Genomic DNA, 17,597 nt, shown 5'->3' with positions numbered 1-17,597 from the left:
GACGGCACGGTCACATGTTTAACTTGTAACTTCACTACTTTTGCCAGCCCAACCAGCAAGTTAAAAGTGGTTCCATACTGCAATCATTTTACAACTAAGCCTCTGTTCGTAAGGCAGCAGCAGCTGATGATAGGTGGCAATGATGATAAGTGATAGCTGTCATCTAGCTGTGGTGATTTTAGCTAATATCATAGCTATCTAGCTATGACAGCTGATGGTCAAGGGAGACACACAGCGCTGTAACGCACCTCCACCCCCAGGGCTGTCCACGGGAGCCCCGTCACGCTGTCCAAATCTACTCGAGGACACAAGATCCCCGTCACCTCCCGGAGACCGGGCCCGTCGCCGCTAACAGCGCGCGGGAGGAAGCGGGTATTCACCCGCTCAGAGCAGCGGTGAGGAAGCAGGCGACCGCCTCTAAACCGCTCGCCCTCCGGAACCCGCCCCGCCGAGCAGGGCGGCCCCAAAATGGCGGCGGGAGCCGGGCGGAAGTGCCTACAAGGAAGGGCGGAACTGGTCTCCGCGATGGGGAAGGAGCTGCTTCCGGGGCGGGCGGGGGGTGCCCCGGGCCCCCTCCCCCCTCCCCGGAAGTGCTGTGTGCGTGGGGTCCAAGATGGCGGCGGGGATGTACCTGGAGCACTACCTGGACAGTAAGGGCCGGGGCTGGGGACGGAGCCAGGACTGGGCTGGGGAGCGGGAGCCTCGCAGCGAACGCGTCCCTCCCCAGCCGCTCGCGGGTGGGCGACGACCTCTTCCCGGCCTCGCCGCGGGGAGAGTCCGGCGGCAGCAGCTGCCCGCGGGTAGGACCGAGACGAGACGAGCCCGCCCTGGGTCACTTCTCCGTGCGCGGCCTGGCCCTGAGGTGAGGGGCCGCCTGGCTGCTCCCCTCGCCGGACCAAGGGAGCTGTGGGCTGGAGCGGAGGTGCCGGCGGTGCCCGCAGGGAGGTGTCGCATCGGCTGTCTTCGCTCCCGGTGGCTGGGAAGGTGCGGGCGCGTTGTGCTGGTCAAAGCAGAGCCGTGTACGTGCCACTGGAGTTGGTAGCCTTCTCCGAGCCTTCCCGTGGTATCGCCTTGCTTTAAGTCGCTTATATTTTGGTAAAACTCTGCCCTTTGAGGGGCGGAGTGGGGAGGGGGAAGATTCTGATTTTTTTTTTGTTTTCCTGCATGTTCTTGAAGTAGGCACATAGACAAACTGGATTATTTGTTCTTGAATAAACATGTTCATGTGTTCAGATCTGATGACCCGTTCTTTTGTGAACATTATTCCCGCCTTTTCTTTCTGATCTGGTCCTTTGGCACCGGCAAGATTGGTGATGGGCAGCACTTGAAAAGCATAGTGATGCTGGCAACGTGTCTTATACTTCATTATATTTGGCCAGGTTAAGTGTCTTGTCTGTTTGTGTGTGATTGGGAACTTGAGAGCTTTCAGCTTGGTTCTAAGAACTTGGTTCAGAAGTAGCTGCCCTGAGGAATAAGGCTGACATGATGCTGAAATGGAAACCAAGGTTTCCTTCCCATGTACCTTCAGTGCCCCTTTTGTTATTTTTTGGGGGGGAAAAGCAAACAATGTGAAATAATTTAGGAAAGTTCAAGAATCAAAATTCTAGGTAAGAGCCTGGAACTTGCAGATAAAGGAATGAAATACTGGGATTTAGAATCAGAAAGCGGGGAAGATAAAGATGCAGAATTGAATTTTGAGGTATGATGGGTATTTGTGGAGTAATAAATGTCTGGCTGGGAAGAGAGGATGCTGTGGATGAGCTTGGCGACTAGTGAGTGCTCCCATCAAAGCCAAACATTTTTGCATCTCATTGCCACTGACAGCTAAATTCCATGAAACCTCTGGAAACAAATCTGTTCACCTCAAGCTCAGCCTTGCAGAGAAAATCACAAGCTAGTATTTCTTCTCTCAGCTAAGATCAGTATTGTCTTCCAGTTGAGGTAGTTTACTGTCCTGTTGAATGTGGATATCAACATGTTGTTGTGGAGCGTTATGCGTTAAAGAGTATTTGTTTAAAAAAAAAAAAGGCTTAGTCTTTTCCTATATACCCTTAGAGCTCCTAAGGCTGTTGTTGATTTACTTTCTCTGGTGTCCCACACACAATATTACTGCTCTTTCTTAACCAGTTATAAGACAGTTGTGCTTAAGCTAGAGTTTACCTTTTAGAAAAACTGATCCTATGTATTTTAATGCTGCTGGTTAAAGAGAATCCCTGTCACTCCCAGGTAAGTGAGCCTGTTAATTAGGCATCTCTGTCATGGCTTTATGACTTTTGTCTCAAACTAATCTTCATAGTTCTGATATGCAGTCATTTCAGCTATTTTGCCTTTTAACTGTTAAACAAGTGTCCTCTCATAAGAAGTTTCTTTCTCGACTAGACTGTAATTAGTTAAATCTTAATTTAACAATTTTTTTTTGCTAATCTCCCATGATAATATCTTTCTCAAACTTTTAATTAGCCTTGTTGTTCTCTTCTAAGCCTTCTCTAATTTCTTGTCCTTCTGCTTGAATTTCTGACTCTCTGAAAATATGTACAGCCCTTTATTACCAGTCTTCATGGTGCTAACTAAAGAATTCAGATTATCATTCTTCTCTTGGGCATTCCCTTATCCTTGTTTACCATTGTGTTTCAGCTGGGAGCTCATGTTCAAGTAATTGTCTGACATAATATTCCAATCTCACTGCTTCCCAGAAATATGGTCCAGCATCCTGTATCCGCCACTCTTATTGTTCATTCCGAAATGTGTTATCCTGCAGGAGGCTTCATGGAAAATATCTGTTTCATTCAGGCAGTATCTTGCTGTCTGTTCCTTTTGTTCTCATTTTTCCAGTGTGTATCTCATTTACAAAAAGATTTTCCTTTTGTTGGATCAAGAACTGCTTCATGCGAAATTTGCACAAATGCTGAAGCCACTTGTGATAGTTCTCCATACTGTGTTCTAATGCCTTGTTATGTAGCAACTTAAATTCATTTTAATATAGCTCATATTCTTTTCTTATCATTCTGATTTTTTATGGAAGATGCTTTCTGATACCAGTTCACATATTTGTTATAGGCTGTAGTTTAATATTTTAAAACTTTGTTTTTTTTTCACTGATTAACTTTATAACCTTACCCCCCAAAAAAGTTAACCTGAGCAAGATGTTTTTCCCACTTAATCTGTTCTGTCAGGATCATTTAATTCTTTGAGATGATTCCAGATCAGCTCTTCCTTTTTTCTTCTCTGGATTCCTGCCTGTCTGATAAAGTTCAGTTTTTCCCTTGCTCCTTCCTCCTCCCTGCCCTTTTTTTTTTTTTAATGATAAAATAATATTCCAAAATTTGCTGAAAGATGATGCAAATACATAGCTGGGGACTTTTGGTCAGTTCTTTTACAAATGCCTGATATTCTAATAGTCTAATAATTTACCTGGTGGAATGGATTTTCTTTCTACATTTTAGTGCTAATGTAGACACAAATCTTAACTGTTTTTTTTTTTTTTTCTTCTCACAGAATTTCTCTTTCATATGATTTACTGGCTGGATCTGCTCAGGGAATGAGTGAGGAGTGTGTGATGAAAGAGGGCAGTTGCTTGTAGATGTCCTCTTCCATTCCTTGAAGAAAGGAGGGTGTGTAATGAATTAAATGAAGATTTTGTAGGGAGAGAAAAGGTGATCTTATGGTTGAGGCAGTCGAATCCTATTTTGACAGAGTGAGTTTAATATTTGCATTCTTAACAGCTATGTAGCATTTTTAGGCGTTTCAAGTGGGATAGCTGTAATTAGCTGGCCTTCTTAGCATTAACCTTTTTACCTCAGGTATTCATGTTATTGGTAAGGGAAGTGGGCAACTGCACAGGTGTGCTGGGAAAAAAAGCATTCTAACACTGCAGTAATTAACACCTTAAAGTTTATTACCAGATCAGTTTTTGAATGGTGTGTATATGACTTAGGACTGAACAAAGAGGATAAGGTAAAACACCGAATCACTGCACGGTCACTTGGTTTGAGAACCACCCTCAAATGGTGGTTCAATGGTGGCCTCAAATGTGGCAAATCTCATTTGATTGGGCAGTTAAACTTCACAAGAGGTCTGACAAAGTTGCTTGTACAGCCTTCATTGTTTCAGTTCATATCTCTACTCCTCTAAAATTCCTTTCCAAGAGATTTTTGTGGAATAGCCAAGATAACAGTGTTTCACTTAGTAAAGTGTCCAGCAATTTCTTAGCTCTGGTATTTCAATAGCTTTCTAGTCCCTGCTGCAGTTTGACACTGGGTTTAGGCCTAGGATCACCTATGCCTTTGGCTTTGCTCTGAGCCATCAGTTGTGAACATCTGAAATGTGTTATGACCCTAGCAGGCATTTTTGCAGCAGAAAAATAATGGGTCTTTCTTATGGCATTTCTCTGAGGATGTTCAGAATATGTCTTGTCTACGCTGGGCCCTTCCTTCCTCATAGTGAAGCTGACACTTTGAGAGCAATACTGAGCCAAATGCTTTAGGGAAAGGGAAGAGGAGTGTTTCTTGTTCCAATTCTTCCTGAATGTTTTTTATTTGAGCCTGTCTCTTTCTTCAGTTCTCATTATTGTCTCAAGGTAAACATGAAAAGATGTGCATCTTCTCAAATGTTCTCCTCATTCTAGTTTATATCTCTAGAAGGTCTCTAAACCATTTTGTGTCTGCTTCTAAAAAGAGAACACAGGATACTGAAACAGTTTCACTCGTGTTAAGTAGTGCAGGTTTAGCAAGGGAGAATGCATGGGTGCAAAGAGTTTACAGAAATGTAGAAGGCAACGAAGGAAAAAGAATAAAGAAGAAATAATGGTATTTTGTGATGAGAGATTTGGATGTGTGTGAAGACTCCTTAGAGGAGTTTGTGCTTTCTCAAACTTGTGTTGCTCTGATCAGCTCAGTATTTGTTCTCCTGTTGGGTTAGAAATATGGTAGTGGAGACTTTGAGGAGCAAAGGGAAGAGCAGCTTCTGTAGGTTTTCTAGAGATGAGATACAAATACTGGGATTTTTTTTTAGAGTTTAGATGCCTCGGGGATTGTAGAGCTTCTTTGTTCTAGACGTTATTGAAGTATGTGCATTTAGCAAATCATCCCAAATAACCTACAGCAAGTCTCTGTTCATATCTGGAAGTGTCACCAGTGTAGAGATGATCTTTATAGCAAAGGGAGCTGCTGTGCATACATGTTTGCTGCCAACAGCACTTCCCTGTTTCTCCACTGTGTGGGTGTCAGGACAAGGCAAGTACATGCAGTGACACCTTGCAAAGTTACCTTTTATGGCATCACAACTGAGGAATATAGTTCTCCTCAGCTCTCTGGTGCTGGAAGTTGTTATGAATTGATCACCTTGCTTGCTTTTTTTCTGTGTGCTAATGTTGATTATGTGTCTGTCCAGTTGCTCAGCTGTGGTGAACACAAAGATTATATTTGTGAATATGTTCTTTGAAGCAGTTAAGTAGTACCTTCTTTGTTGGTTCCCATCGTTGTCCATCATGTATACTCCTGCCTGGAGCAGTAAGATTGTTGCTTTATTTCTCTTTTGGAATAAATGCTTCTTGTTGTTCCGGTTGGGATGTGCATGCTAGACTGGAGGGAAATTCAAATGCCCATTCAAGCGTATGTTTGAGCTGATCCGATATTGAATATATCAGTGTAAAATGTTAATAAGTCATGGTGACAAAATAATGATGCTTCCAGCTTCGCCCACCCTGAACCTGCAGGGACCAGTCAGCCTATGTTTGGTCTAGCACTGACATTCCTAAACACTTGGGGGAGTCATCACCCTAGCGCTGGCAATCTCAGTGCACTTGGGAGGCAGCAGGATGTCACTGGCCTCTCTGCTCAGATGGCTGCTTGATATTTATTCTGTTGTCTTGGAGGCCACGAGTCAGGACCTGTTCCAGGAGCAGACACTAGGACATATCTGCCTCAGTGGAGAGGGTGGTGGAGACAGCAGACTTAGATGAAGAGTCCTCAGCTGGTAAATTAATATGGTATTGTGGAGTCACTGTGCTTTTGGAGGTTTCCCCCCTTTTTTATGACAATTAGAGAGGTATCGAGCTTTCTGTGCTGCTTCTGCTTGCATATGTCAATAGGCACGTAGAGGTGCACTTCAGGGCTTGCCAATGCTGCAACACTTATGCCAGCAGTAGCTCAGAGCACCACTAGCAGCAGAGACTCCCTTTAAAGTCATCTGCCTTCCCCATCCTGGTCCTTTCATTCTGGCATGACATGAGTTAGCCCATGTTCTTCCAATGTAGTTGCATCTACCAGGCTTTCCCTCAGTGTAGCTTCATCAGCTGAAGTGTGATTTGTAGTGTCTGCTTAATACTCTCTCTCAGAGCGTTGCTGTGGTATCAGAATTTGCTGTAGACTAACCCTTGATTCGTTCATGGTTCTGTTACCATCTATCTGCCTTCCACATCCTCCTGTAGCTCTTTTCTCTCACCTTACCTTCTGTCATTTCTCTTTTCCTTCTCCCATGTAGCATGTGGCCGTACCTTCCTGTTCCTCCTTATAGAGTTCCTCACATGATATTTTAGATATGCAGATCTCTTAGTAAGTGTTTCTGCCATATTAGTGCAGTGAAAGATCTCATTCGCAATATTGAACCTTTGGGTCTTGGATCAGTTGGGTCCGTAAGGCAGCACACGCAATCCGTGGCAAACTGAAGATCTCGCACGAGGAGAAGTTTTGGTGCTTCACAGCTAGCATTTGTTTCTGCCTGAAAGCTGTGGCACAACTTACACTTAGCTAATGTATTTAATATTGATGATGACCACTTCGTTTAAATTTAGTTTTGTTCTTTGACATTATTATCGGAGCTGATACAAAATAGAGTTACAAGACAAAGCATAGTGCATTTTCCCCATCTTCACTTACCTACCAGCAAATCTGATTATTTTGGCAAAAGTCCTGCCATCTTTTTGGTGGTGGTGCCTGCTGTTGGGACTTGCCAGAGTTACAGACTGGAAATGCCTGTAGTGTTGCAGGTGGAGTTATACATCTCATTCAATATGTCAGTCTGCCAGATCTCTGGAACTTTGGAAATCAAAGTTGATCTTTAATCCAGCAATAAAGATCCCTTTCCCAGAACCGATATCACTGCTTACTGTGATATTAGTTACTGTCTTGACTGTGGGTGCTGTGGTATTGAATGCAGGTAATGAGAACATACCCAAAAGATTCCTTCCTTCCCAAAGAAAGGCTTGGGGGGGGGGGGCTGTTAGGTTTCTGTGGCTATGACAGTGACTGTTGTTGCTGAGTGATGCTTTTTTATGTAGGTGGCAGCTAAAGCAGAGACACCTTGGTGGGCTCGTGTATGGTACAATGGCCGCAGGCTCGGGGCAAGAGAGTGTCAGTTCTCAGACTGCAGCATCACTATAGTACTGAGCCATGCACAAGCAGAGAGAAGGGTGAATTATGTTCAGGCACCAGTTTCAGTGAGCTCCAGGAAGATCGATGTGAATAGGAAGATAACAAGCCAGGACTGAGCGGAAGCTGTTCAGCTTGTTCAGCTGCAGTTTTGTCTTGTGTTTTATGTTCTTAACAGACTCTCTGGGGCATTATTTGTAAGGAGATATTCTGCTGCTTTGCACTGCTATGGGAGTAGATTGAGCATCTTTGTCACTGTTCTGATTGCAAAGTCACTGCGCTAATAATTTTTTTATTCTCTTCAATTTATTGACAAAACCTCTTCCAGAGTGTTGCTCTAGTAATAGATTTGCATATCTTTACTACTTTTTAACTAACTTTGCTGTGTTTTTAGCAGGGAAGGAACTCAAATGGCAGGAGTTTGTCTCAGCAGTGAACTTCTGGGGGTGATTGCTCCTGGATATTTGACAGTGACTGATCTGGTGACTCGGTGCTGGGCCCCTTCCAGGCTAGGCAGCGAGTGCTTGGTAGCGCTGCACTCTGCAGCGGTGCTGGGTGCTGAGAGCCACAGGCAGCAGCCTTTATCTCCTGGGGGTGAATGCTCCCTGAGCAAGGCAGCTAAGGAGAAGAAAGATGGAGCTGCCTGAGGGGCTGGCAAGAGGCAAGGAGATGCTGGGAACAGAGAAACTCTGGACGATAGGTGGGACAGGCTGGAAGGGAGATGCCGGATAATCTGCGATCTAGAGGCAAAGGGAGAGCACACTTTCCAGCTGAGGTTATATGCTGGCCTTAGTGACAGCTGGTGGCAGATTTTTACACTAACGTCTATAAGCACATTCCCTTTTGACTTCTACAGCAGGAACAAATCCTGGACGAGGTTTCTCCTGTTGTTAGAAAATTGCTGTGAAACATAGCAGTAACCTCATTTAGGCTTGTTCCACCCCGAGAATACCATCCTGCTGGTTTCTGTGTTTGCTCGGGTATTCTGTTATTATAAGGATTCTATCCCTGCCGAGGGAAAGTGTGACTGTACATGATGTAATTTATGTTTTTAGTCACTTTTCTTTATGGAGAAGAAAAAGCAAATTACACCAGTTCTTTTAAAAGGATTACAAAGTCAAGAATTTACAAGTCAGGATGTTCTAGAGGTAATAAACTCTGTGTAAATTTGACACATTTGCAATGAAAGAAGAGATACTGTTTTCCTCTAGAGAATACCTGTCTCATCTGCTGCAGGGGAGGAATGAAAAGTAGTGTACTGCTTTATGACCCATGTTTCATTTGCTGTACAAATTTGAAAGGTTTGGCGTCAATGAGGCTGCAGATTGCAGGGAGGAGAGGGGGGGAAAAAGAAAAGGGCGGGGGGGAGGATGATCCTGTGTTTCCAGAGCTGAATTTCGTTCTTGCCATCGGTTTTCTTTGTGAGCAATGAGAGTTTGCATGGAGCTGTTTCCCCTTGTTTTATGAGACGCGTTGTTGAACCTTAAAGATCTAATCCGGTAGGCTGCTTAAACCTTGTATGGCGTAGGTCATATTGGGCAAATGTGTAAGGACAAAATTTAGGAATGCACAGGGAGCATTTTACTGCTTCCTAATTTTTTGAGAACTTGATTTTGTACTGCTAACTGTCCTGGAATGCAGGGAAAGGGGAGCAGTGTTTGTGTCTATATTGGAGAGTGAGTTCTGGAAGCAGACCTGCTTCTGTAGCTCTTTGGCCACTTTTTAAAAAATTACTTTTTATTAAGGAGTAAAGGTTTTTATTCACTCTAAAGACAACAAGAACCAAGCTTGGAATTCAGGTTAATGCAGCAGTGCTGGATCTTCCTTTGATTATGCAGGCATGAAAAATGAGGATGTTTTTGTTAGTCTTGTCAGTTGGGCATCTGCTGATGGCTGTGGGAATTTCACCTAGCTCTTTCAGAGCCCTGTGGACATTTGTTATTTACCTTGCCCAGCAGAAGTCCCTCTTCCTGGGTACTGGATAGAGCATGCTGAGATTGTGGGGCAGAAGGCAGAACAAGGAGCAAGGGACAGTGGGTGCCTCTGTCCTGCCTCGCACATGATCCTGGGCTCTGTGCAAAGCATCTCCTGTTCCCTGCCTGTGAAGCAGATGCACTGATACAGATACAATGAATTAACATTTGATCAACCTTAGTATTGATGTCCTCACACAGAAATAACTAAATGACAATGTGTTGCTTATTTTTCTGTTTATTTTTCAATACTAAATAGAGTTTTTAGGTGGATATGCTGACTGACTTCATTTTAATTCTGTTTTGCTGCTTTTTTAAATTTAGGTCTTTCTTCATGGCGGCAATTTTCTCTTAACTAGTGCATATCATAGAACTGTGCCCCTGAATTAAATCTATCATGTCTTTGTAATCTGTGTCATTTAGAGTTGACAAAAAATGGAAACCCACTATTACACACAAAGAAATGGTGCCGGGAATCGCTAGACTAATGGATGTATTTCAGTTCAGTTAGCTTGTCTTTCTGCACTGGCATCCTGGAAATGAATATGACTTGTCTGTATATTGTCCTTTCCCTGCAGGTATTGAGAATCTGCCCTTTGAATTGCAGAGAAACTTCCAGCTCATGCGAGATCTGGATCAGAGAACAGAAGGTGAGGGTTGGAGCTGGTTCTGTGACAGGGCAGAAAGCTTGACAAGCTTTTCTTTTGTTTGCTTTCATCATTGGGATCTCAGGGCATGGGAGCAAGTCTGCAGCTGCCCACAAACGTGTCTGGCTTATCAGAGGTCTTTGTGGTGTGTGTGTGTGTATTTATGTATCTAACTTGTTTCAGACCTCAAGTCGGATATCGATAAATTGGCAACAGAATATATCAGCAACGCACGGACTTTGTCTTCAGAGGAGAAACTGGGGCTTCTCAAGCAGATCCAGGAGGCCTATGGGAAGTGCAAGGAGTTTGGGGACGACAAGGTTCAGCTGGCCATGCAGACCTACGAGATGGTATGAAGGGAAGTGTCTGCTGCTGGTCTTATGATGGGCTCTGCTAAAATCCCCAGCCCTAGAAAGGACCCCCTCACTTTAGGCCCTGCTCACTCTTGCTCCTCTGCTCCTTGGGCGGGCCCTGAGCCCTCCTCTCTTTGCCCGCTTGGGCGGTGCCCCATGGTAATTCCTGGCCACTGTCGTTGTTGCAGGTGGATAAGCACATCCGGCGGCTGGACACGGACCTGGCCCGCTTCGAGGCTGACCTCAAGGAGAAACAGATAGAATCAAGTGACTATGACAGTTCCTCCAGCAAGGGCAAGAAGAGTGAGTACGGGGCTGCACACTGATGCAGGAGGCAGGCAAGCAGCTGTGTAAGTGATGGGGGGGAAGGTAGGCACTGGAGGGATACGGATCCAAGACTGCTATGCTGACACCTGAAGGATAGGTGAAAAGGTGACCTGAGGTCTTCTGCTGTGAGCACATTCAGCACCACTAGAGAAAAAAGAGACAGTGCATGGCCTAAAGTCAGTGCAGTAAGGGGGTGTTTTAGTGCCAGAGTTTTTATTTTTATAGGGTAGTTTTTATTTTTATAGGGTAGCTTATTTAATACCTTCTCCTCTTCTTACCAGAGGGTCGAGCCCAAAAAGAAAAGAAAGCTGCCCGTGCTCGCTCTAAAGGGAAGAACTCTGATGAAGAGGCACCAAAGACTGCCCAGAAGAAATTGAAGCTTGTTCGCACGTAAGTGATAGGCAGATTTGGGGGAGTGAGGAGCAGCTCTGCGAATCAGAGCAAGAAAGGACTAGCCTAGGCTTGTCTGTGAAGAATCAGATCCCCACCCAGACCAGACTGTATGTCTTGCTATCCCTTCCTTTTTGGGAAACAAGAGGAAGGAGACCTTTTAATTCTTGCCAAGAAGTGTGACGAGAAGGGGAAGGCAAGTCGCTGCAGTGGAAGTGAATGTATATTCTCAAAAAAAAAAAAAAAAAAAACAGTGCATGTGGCAGACAGGGGCATTGTTTTGGGGGATGTGTAGGGTTATTTTGACCTATTTTATTCCCCTCCTGCAGTAGCACAGAGTATGGGATGCCTTCAGTGACCTTTGGAAACGTGCATCCTTCAGACGTACTGGACATGCCTGTGGACCCCAACGAGCCTACGTACTGCCTCTGTCACCAGGTCTCCTACGGGGAGATGATCGGCTGCGACAACCCAGATGTGAGTGTCTGCCATCGAGACAGGGAGAAGCTGGTGCAGAAAGTCCTGCCCGCTTGCATGGGCGCTGGTGTAGCAAGCAGTGACAATAGGAAGGTCTAGCTCTGATACTGCTGAAGGGCAGAGGGGTGACTTGCCATGGCCTGCTAGGGGTATGGTGATACCCCTTCATGGTTTTCCCTAAAATGGCAGGCTGTTTCCTTGGCCCCACACTTAAGAAAGGAAGAAAGGTCTCCTTACTAACAGTGTGCAGGCTGGGTATGATTTTTCATACCCTGACAGATTCTGTGAGTTGAGGTCATTGGTCATTGGTATTTAGCAGTTTATATGAGATCAAGTTTTGGGAAGTTTGGGTGGCCCAGAAATAATGCTTTTTTTTAAAAAAAAAAAAAAAAAGCTACTCTTTAACTTACTGCTCTCCTCCCCAACAGTGTTCCATTGAATGGTTTCATTTTGCCTGTGTGGGTCTGACAACAAAGCCAAGAGGAAAATGGTGAGTGGATGCTGAAAAACAAGAACTCTGGAGGGCCCATAGATCTCTGGAAAGGGGAGGCTCTGAGTGGTAGAGGGGAGAATATTGTGCACATGCTCGGAAGACCTCTTAAGAAGCAAAATTGGCATTAAGACTTTCTTTGGTATGCTTTGGGACTGTGTGTTGGAGGTTTCTATTGTGCCGTAAATGCTGGCTCTTCTCTTTCCTTTACCAGGTTCTGCCCTCGCTGTTCCCAGGAAAGGAAGAAGAAGTAAAATCCCGCAGGCCCTCAGTGCTGCTGCAGGAGCTTTCTTCTCCCCTGCCAGGGCCTCGTCACAGCTCCCCCAGCCCTTGGGGCCTTGACTGGGGGGAGTCTTGCCCTGCTTGTGATTTGGGCCATCCCTGGAATGGTGTGTACTACCCTCATGACACTTCCTGTGTGTTCTGTATTTCTGGCTGCTTCCAAATTCCTAAGGAAGGACCTCTTTGTGCACTATTCCAAACAGGTTTCTGAACCTCAAAGGGAATGAATGAGGGCACCAGGGTAGCCACCAGATTCCCAGGGATTCAGGTAGCCCCTCATTTTCCTTGGCTTTCCTTCAGCCCCCTCAGAGTTCGTTGCCCCCCCTCTGCTTAGGGAACAAGGCTATGAGGGATGGGGGAAGGAAAGGAGGAAGTCTTCAGCATTTTAGGTCTCTGGTTTTCCTGGATCTTTCTCAGGAAAGAGGGAGTAACCAGGCCACTTCTCTGGCCAGTGGTTTGGTTGAGAGACTGAAAACCTACTGTACTCCCTATCTATAAGCATTCCACTACTGTCTGGCATTGAGCAGCCTCTTTTGGGAAGAGGAGAAGGAGGAGGGAAGAGTGTTCAGAGCTAGCTTTGTCTGTCTTATTCCTTTCCTGGGATAAACCTGCTGGCCTGGGACGCACATTGTGCAAAGGAGGAAGAATTTCTGACTGTGTGGGGAGAAATGGATTATCAAGTCTGTCTGCAGGCACCAGAATTCTCCCTTCCTATTGTGCATTTGGGCTTCTCTGTTCTGTATATGATGGGAAGTTTGGGAAACCAGATCCCACTGTAAAATACAGAACTAAATAAAGCTCATTGAAGCAAATACTCTGCCTTGCTGTCACCTCTGAAGTAAAGGATGACAATGAGTCTTTTCAGTTTTTCTTTCTCTGTCAGAACTGCATTACTCTGGATGATGACTCCACTACAACTTTTCGATGCAACAGTCCTGAAGAGCTTTAGTAAGAACAGAAGACTTGTGACATTCTGCCCGAGTCAGGCTTGAAAATATGCCCCAGCCATTTGCCAAAAGGTTACTTGAGCTTTCCAGTTTCTGTAAAGTGCCTGTCCCTTCAGTCGTGTCCCCACAAGAGGGGGGAGCATTTATGGATGTTTTTGATGGGTCACTAAATTCATCAGCTGTCTCCTTCCAAATGAGGATGGAGGAGGGTATCAAAGGCCAGCCCTCCCCATGGCTGCTGGACAGTGCAGCTGAAAAAATACCATCAGCTGGGAAACCACACGCGTTGAAGACAGGGGATAGGTCTTTCAGATACCCAGATAGTTTGCTCCCTGGTGGATCACCTTCACCTTGGATCACTTTGTTTTCAGAAACTCCAGTTGCTGTTACAAGAGGGAAAAAAAAAAAAGATTCCCAAACAGTTGCTGAAGATATCTTTCTCTGTATAAGATGTGCAGGTAACTGTGAGGAAGGGTCACTGCAGCTGACCCTTATATTTATTCTATTGGTATGTCTTAGACATGGCTGAGTTTCAGTCCTCTTAGCTATCTGTGAGTTTAAGCTTTTCATAGGAATGAAACATGAAGCACTTACTTCACACAGATAACTTACATGAGGATCAATGAGTATTTCTGCTGTAGTCATAAAGCAGAAGCTCTCCTGTTAGGAGTTCCTTATTAAAGCCAATCAAAAGACTATGTAGGTGGAGAATCATGCTGTTCTCACCTCATCATACTGTATGGGGGATCCTGTCAGCTCAGGAGTTGGTGCTGAGTCTTCTGTTTAAGTGCATTAGCAATGAGTCATTCTGTGTGTCCTGTTGCCTGTGGAGGGGGTGCTAGGGTTCCTATTTTGCACAGAAAAATATCAGTAATAATCTCTTACCCAGGCGGCTGGTCCCGGGCTCTGTAGTACTACTGCCAGAGTCTGGATCTACAAGCCCAGATTGTCTTGAATCATTTTCGTGGGCTTTCCTCCTTCAACAGAGAGGAAAGATGTTGGCTATGTGTCTGGCCAACGTGGTCTTGGTGGCATGAGAGACTGGGCCCTCCTTGTGTGGGTGCAGAATGGGGTGGCAGAAGCAGAGCTAGTTTCTTGCTGGGGTTTATCTAGATAATCAAGTGAGTGCTAACCTTGACAGACCAAAGGGAGGATGTGGTCTTAGCTTAAATTGGCTCTGGGATTGCGAACAGTGGCTCAAATGGTTTGGTTTTGATTGGATGGGACAGTGGATTATAGTGGTCACCATAAGCACTAAGCACTTCAGAAGGGGTGAACTGGAGAGGTGTTGGGGATGGGTGAGCTGGAGAGGTGTTGGGGATGATGGTGGCTCCATAGGTGTCCTGTGCTCTTCCGTAGTCATAGTAGAACATTGTGTGTGTGTGTGTGTGTGAGGGGGGAGGCAGGTAGTAATTATTTCCAAGATAAAGCTATAGAACTATTTCCAAAGTTCAGGCACAGTGTTCACTTGTGGGTTTTTTTTTTTGGGAAACAGAGCATGTTTTCTTCTGTTATTTTACAGTTCCTAGTTCTTGCTAGGCTTTTTGGTTGGTTATAATGATGGAAAGAGATAGAACATTTCTATGGCTTTTAACATGAAAGATGTCAGAAACACCTGGGTTGCATTTTGTTCTGGTATCAGAAGAATGATGGGAGTACTAGGCAGAAAATGGCGCTTATCTGCAGACTTGCTTCTTCTTGCATGGTGACTTGCTTCTGCTTTATGAAGGCATTTCTGATCAGGAGCAATTATCATGCAGGATATTTATTGCAGTTGAGAGAATGCTCAAAGGAAGACTTAGTGGAAGAGGAAATGAGACAAAAATGTGGCTGAAAACCAAGATTTCTTCTAAATGGTTTACAAGTATAAATACAAATGAGAGAAAGGATCCTTAAAAATTCATTTTGGAGACGGAATAAAGGCAGCAACTAATCACCAGAGGGGGAGAATAATAGGATAAAATCAATAAAGCTAGAAATTAAAGTACAAAAAAAACCCACTGGGAACAAAGCCTGTAAGCGGCAAGGCTAGAAACACAAGTAGATTTTTATTTTTAAGTCGTTTGTTTTTTAATGTAATTGAAAATGGCACATGCCCATTCCCAACCACAGATAGCGGGACTATTTGCAATGAGAGGAGAGGGAAGTGCTCTGTGAATATTTATTCAGTGCTGGTCCCGGTATCATATGGGATGATGCACTGCCCAGACAAACAGCAAGCAGGATTTTAAATGGCATCTGCTGCGGTGAACACATTTTGATCAGTAGGGTTTTTAAGTGGTGTTTGCAGCTATGAAAGCCAACTGGACATGTCTGCGGTCTGCTGTGTATGAGCCTGTGGCCTGTTAGGGAAAGGTCAAGAAGCCGGCAGAGAGGCAGTTTGTGCTGATGCTTATGGAGTTCAGGAGGCCAACACAGGCCAGCTGGCAGGTATCAGTCCAGGTGTGAAATGCGGAAGCAGCAGGTAAGCAGATTGCGTCTTTTTAAAAGGAGCACGAAACCCATAAGCAATAAAATAAAATAATTCGGACTGGAAATAAGAACGTGCCTGTCAAAAAAAAAAAAATAACCTGATCTGGTTTTTCAGAAGAATGCTGGTATTTGTGTGTCATTCCAGTGGTAATGGGCAATTAGAAAATTAGGATTAAAATACTAATAATATGTTCAGGTAATTCTTAATTCCTTTAAAGAACTGGCTAACCAGCAGATCTCCTGTGATATTATTTACCTAGCTATATCCTCAGAGCAAGTTAGTGAGCAGTGCATAACTTTAATGTTAAACTGGTAGCATAATGTGCCTGTGCTCAAGCAGAGCACGTGAGACTTGATGGTGAAGCATGGTTCAGTGGTAGTTAGCTTATTGGGGAGGAATTCTTAGGAGATAGGTATGTCTTAGACTTGAAATCGCTGGTTGGAAAGGACTCCAGATAATCATTTTAGCAGCAGTTGTTCCAGACAGAAGCTGATGTTGTGGAAGATCTTAAGGCTTGATTCAAATACTGCCTAATTCAGTCCAAAGAACTGAGGTTGACAGCAGAGAAGAGAAAGAGTCCCAAGAAATAATTTATCCTTGCTTGTCCTCCCAAAATGCTTCTCACTACAGATATGCAGCCCATCCAGTGTCAGGAAGTTGTAGTTTTACAGGGACAACAGGATTGCTCCACTCTGACATGATACAGAGAAACAGTTGGCACTTTTTCTGAGCCCCAGAAGAGAGGGATATGAAGAATATCCAGTCATTAACTTTGCTCAGTGACATTTCAGCCAAAGAGTCGCAGGACACAGAGGTGACTGAGCCCAGGCTGCGATGCAAGCGCAGCATGGAGGCTGGTGCTAACTAGTGGCAGCAACACTGATGTCTCCTTCCTCCTGGAGCAGGGAAGATGTCCTGGAGATCAAGTATCGAGTGCTTCTTAGGAGATTGTTTCACGTAACCTGAATATCCAAACCTGGGCGCTGCGTGAAATGGGTCTTTTCTGGTTTGGTAATTTCTGAGCTGTTCTCAGCTGTGTAGTTAGTAATGGGTGCAGTTTTTCCATGCCCTGTGAGCCAGAAGGGCAACCTGTGAAGAAGTTGGCAAGCTGAGTGGCAACATCTGGGGAGGATGAGCTCCGTGACTGCTCTAAAGCAGTGTTGGTCAACCACAAAGGCTCCTTGCAAAGACAGCACAAGGGGATGGCCGCTCTACAAGGAAAGTTCCCTGGTCTTCTAGATAACTTGGCTTGGGTTTCTTTCCTCATCCAGAAAAGTAGTTCATTGCTTGTGAACAGCTGGTCCAAAGAAAAAGATGGATTGTCTGGCCAGAAGAGTTGCTCAGGCCAGTGTCTCCAGGAAGAATTGCTACACAAGGGAAGTGCTTTCTGGGAGCACCATGACTCTGTGGCTACAATCTTACTGCAACAGAGCTGCAAAACTGCAGGGCCATTCACACACTTCGGTACCGCCTCAGAGTCTGAAATTTTTCTGTGTGAACTTGATGCTTTCAGGCAATGCTGGGGTTGGACACAGGGAGCAGCCAACACTGAAGGCCAGCACGCTGATATGAAGTCCAGGGGTGTTTTGGTGTCATTTTGGTGTCAGATGTCCTGTCCAGTCTTTGCATTGCAGTGTACCAGACCTGGCTGTGATTGCTTGTGGCCGCTTAATCCAGATTGTTTCTTTGTTAACTCCTAATCCTCTGCCGTAGTCTTATCTCCACAGTTGTTTAAATAAGACCTAATTCTCATTGGTAGTAGTTAGGTTTTTGGCTAGGGCACACACAGAAGACCTTGCTAGCACTAACCAGGTGCACAAGGTTTCGCTCCTGTGACCAAGCAGGAAGGAGAACCTGTGCTTTAAGGCTAA

The 17,597-nt window shown here is 44.8% G+C and overlaps 1 protein-coding gene across 2 annotated transcripts; it reads left to right on the top strand.

Moving 5' to 3' along the window:
- The first annotated feature begins 574 nt into the window (after nucleotides 1–574).
- On the top strand, nucleotides 575–13,118 carry ING4 (inhibitor of growth family member 4). Of its 2 annotated transcripts, XR_015913154.1 has the most exons (9): nucleotides 575–650; nucleotides 9,919–9,990; nucleotides 10,171–10,337; nucleotides 10,529–10,643; nucleotides 10,949–11,057; nucleotides 11,387–11,534; nucleotides 11,963–12,024; nucleotides 12,239–12,413; nucleotides 12,510–13,118. XR_015913154.1 is itself a non-coding variant. In XM_088520788.1 (8 exons), exons 1-8 carry the CDS (start codon nucleotides 614–616, stop codon nucleotides 12,276–12,278), a joined length of 750 nt encoding a protein of 249 aa, XP_088376914.1. In that variant the 5' UTR covers nucleotides 575–613; the 3' UTR covers nucleotides 12,279–13,118. The 2 variants fall into 2 exon arrangements, 1 of the variants encoding a protein (XP_088376914.1); XM_088520788.1 differs by having other exon boundaries at nucleotides 12,239–13,118.
- Nucleotides 13,119–17,597: the final 4,479 nt, after the last annotated feature.

The sequence above is a fragment of the Tinamus guttatus genome, unplaced genomic scaffold, assembly GCF_059628265.1.
Source record: "Tinamus guttatus ecotype Peru unplaced genomic scaffold, ASM5962826v1 Tinamus_guttatus_pri_ptg000098l, whole genome shotgun sequence".
In the NCBI taxonomy this organism is placed as follows: Eukaryota; Metazoa; Chordata; class Aves; order Tinamiformes; family Tinamidae; genus Tinamus; species Tinamus guttatus.
The sequence above is the reverse complement of the archived record's forward strand: the minus strand, read 5'-3'. Positions and strand labels throughout refer to the sequence as shown.

Coding starts and splice junctions, on each gene's coding strand:
- ING4 (XM_088520788.1), top strand. CDS start 614: ATGGCGGCGGGGATGTACCTGGAGCACTACCTGGACA. Junction 9,991..10,170: donor TCTGGATCAGAGAACAGAAG/GTGAGGGTTGGA, acceptor AACTTGTTTCAG/ACCTCAAGTCGGATATCGAT. Junction 11,058..11,386: donor AAATTGAAGCTTGTTCGCAC/GTAAGTGATAGG, acceptor CCCCTCCTGCAG/TAGCACAGAGTATGGGATGC.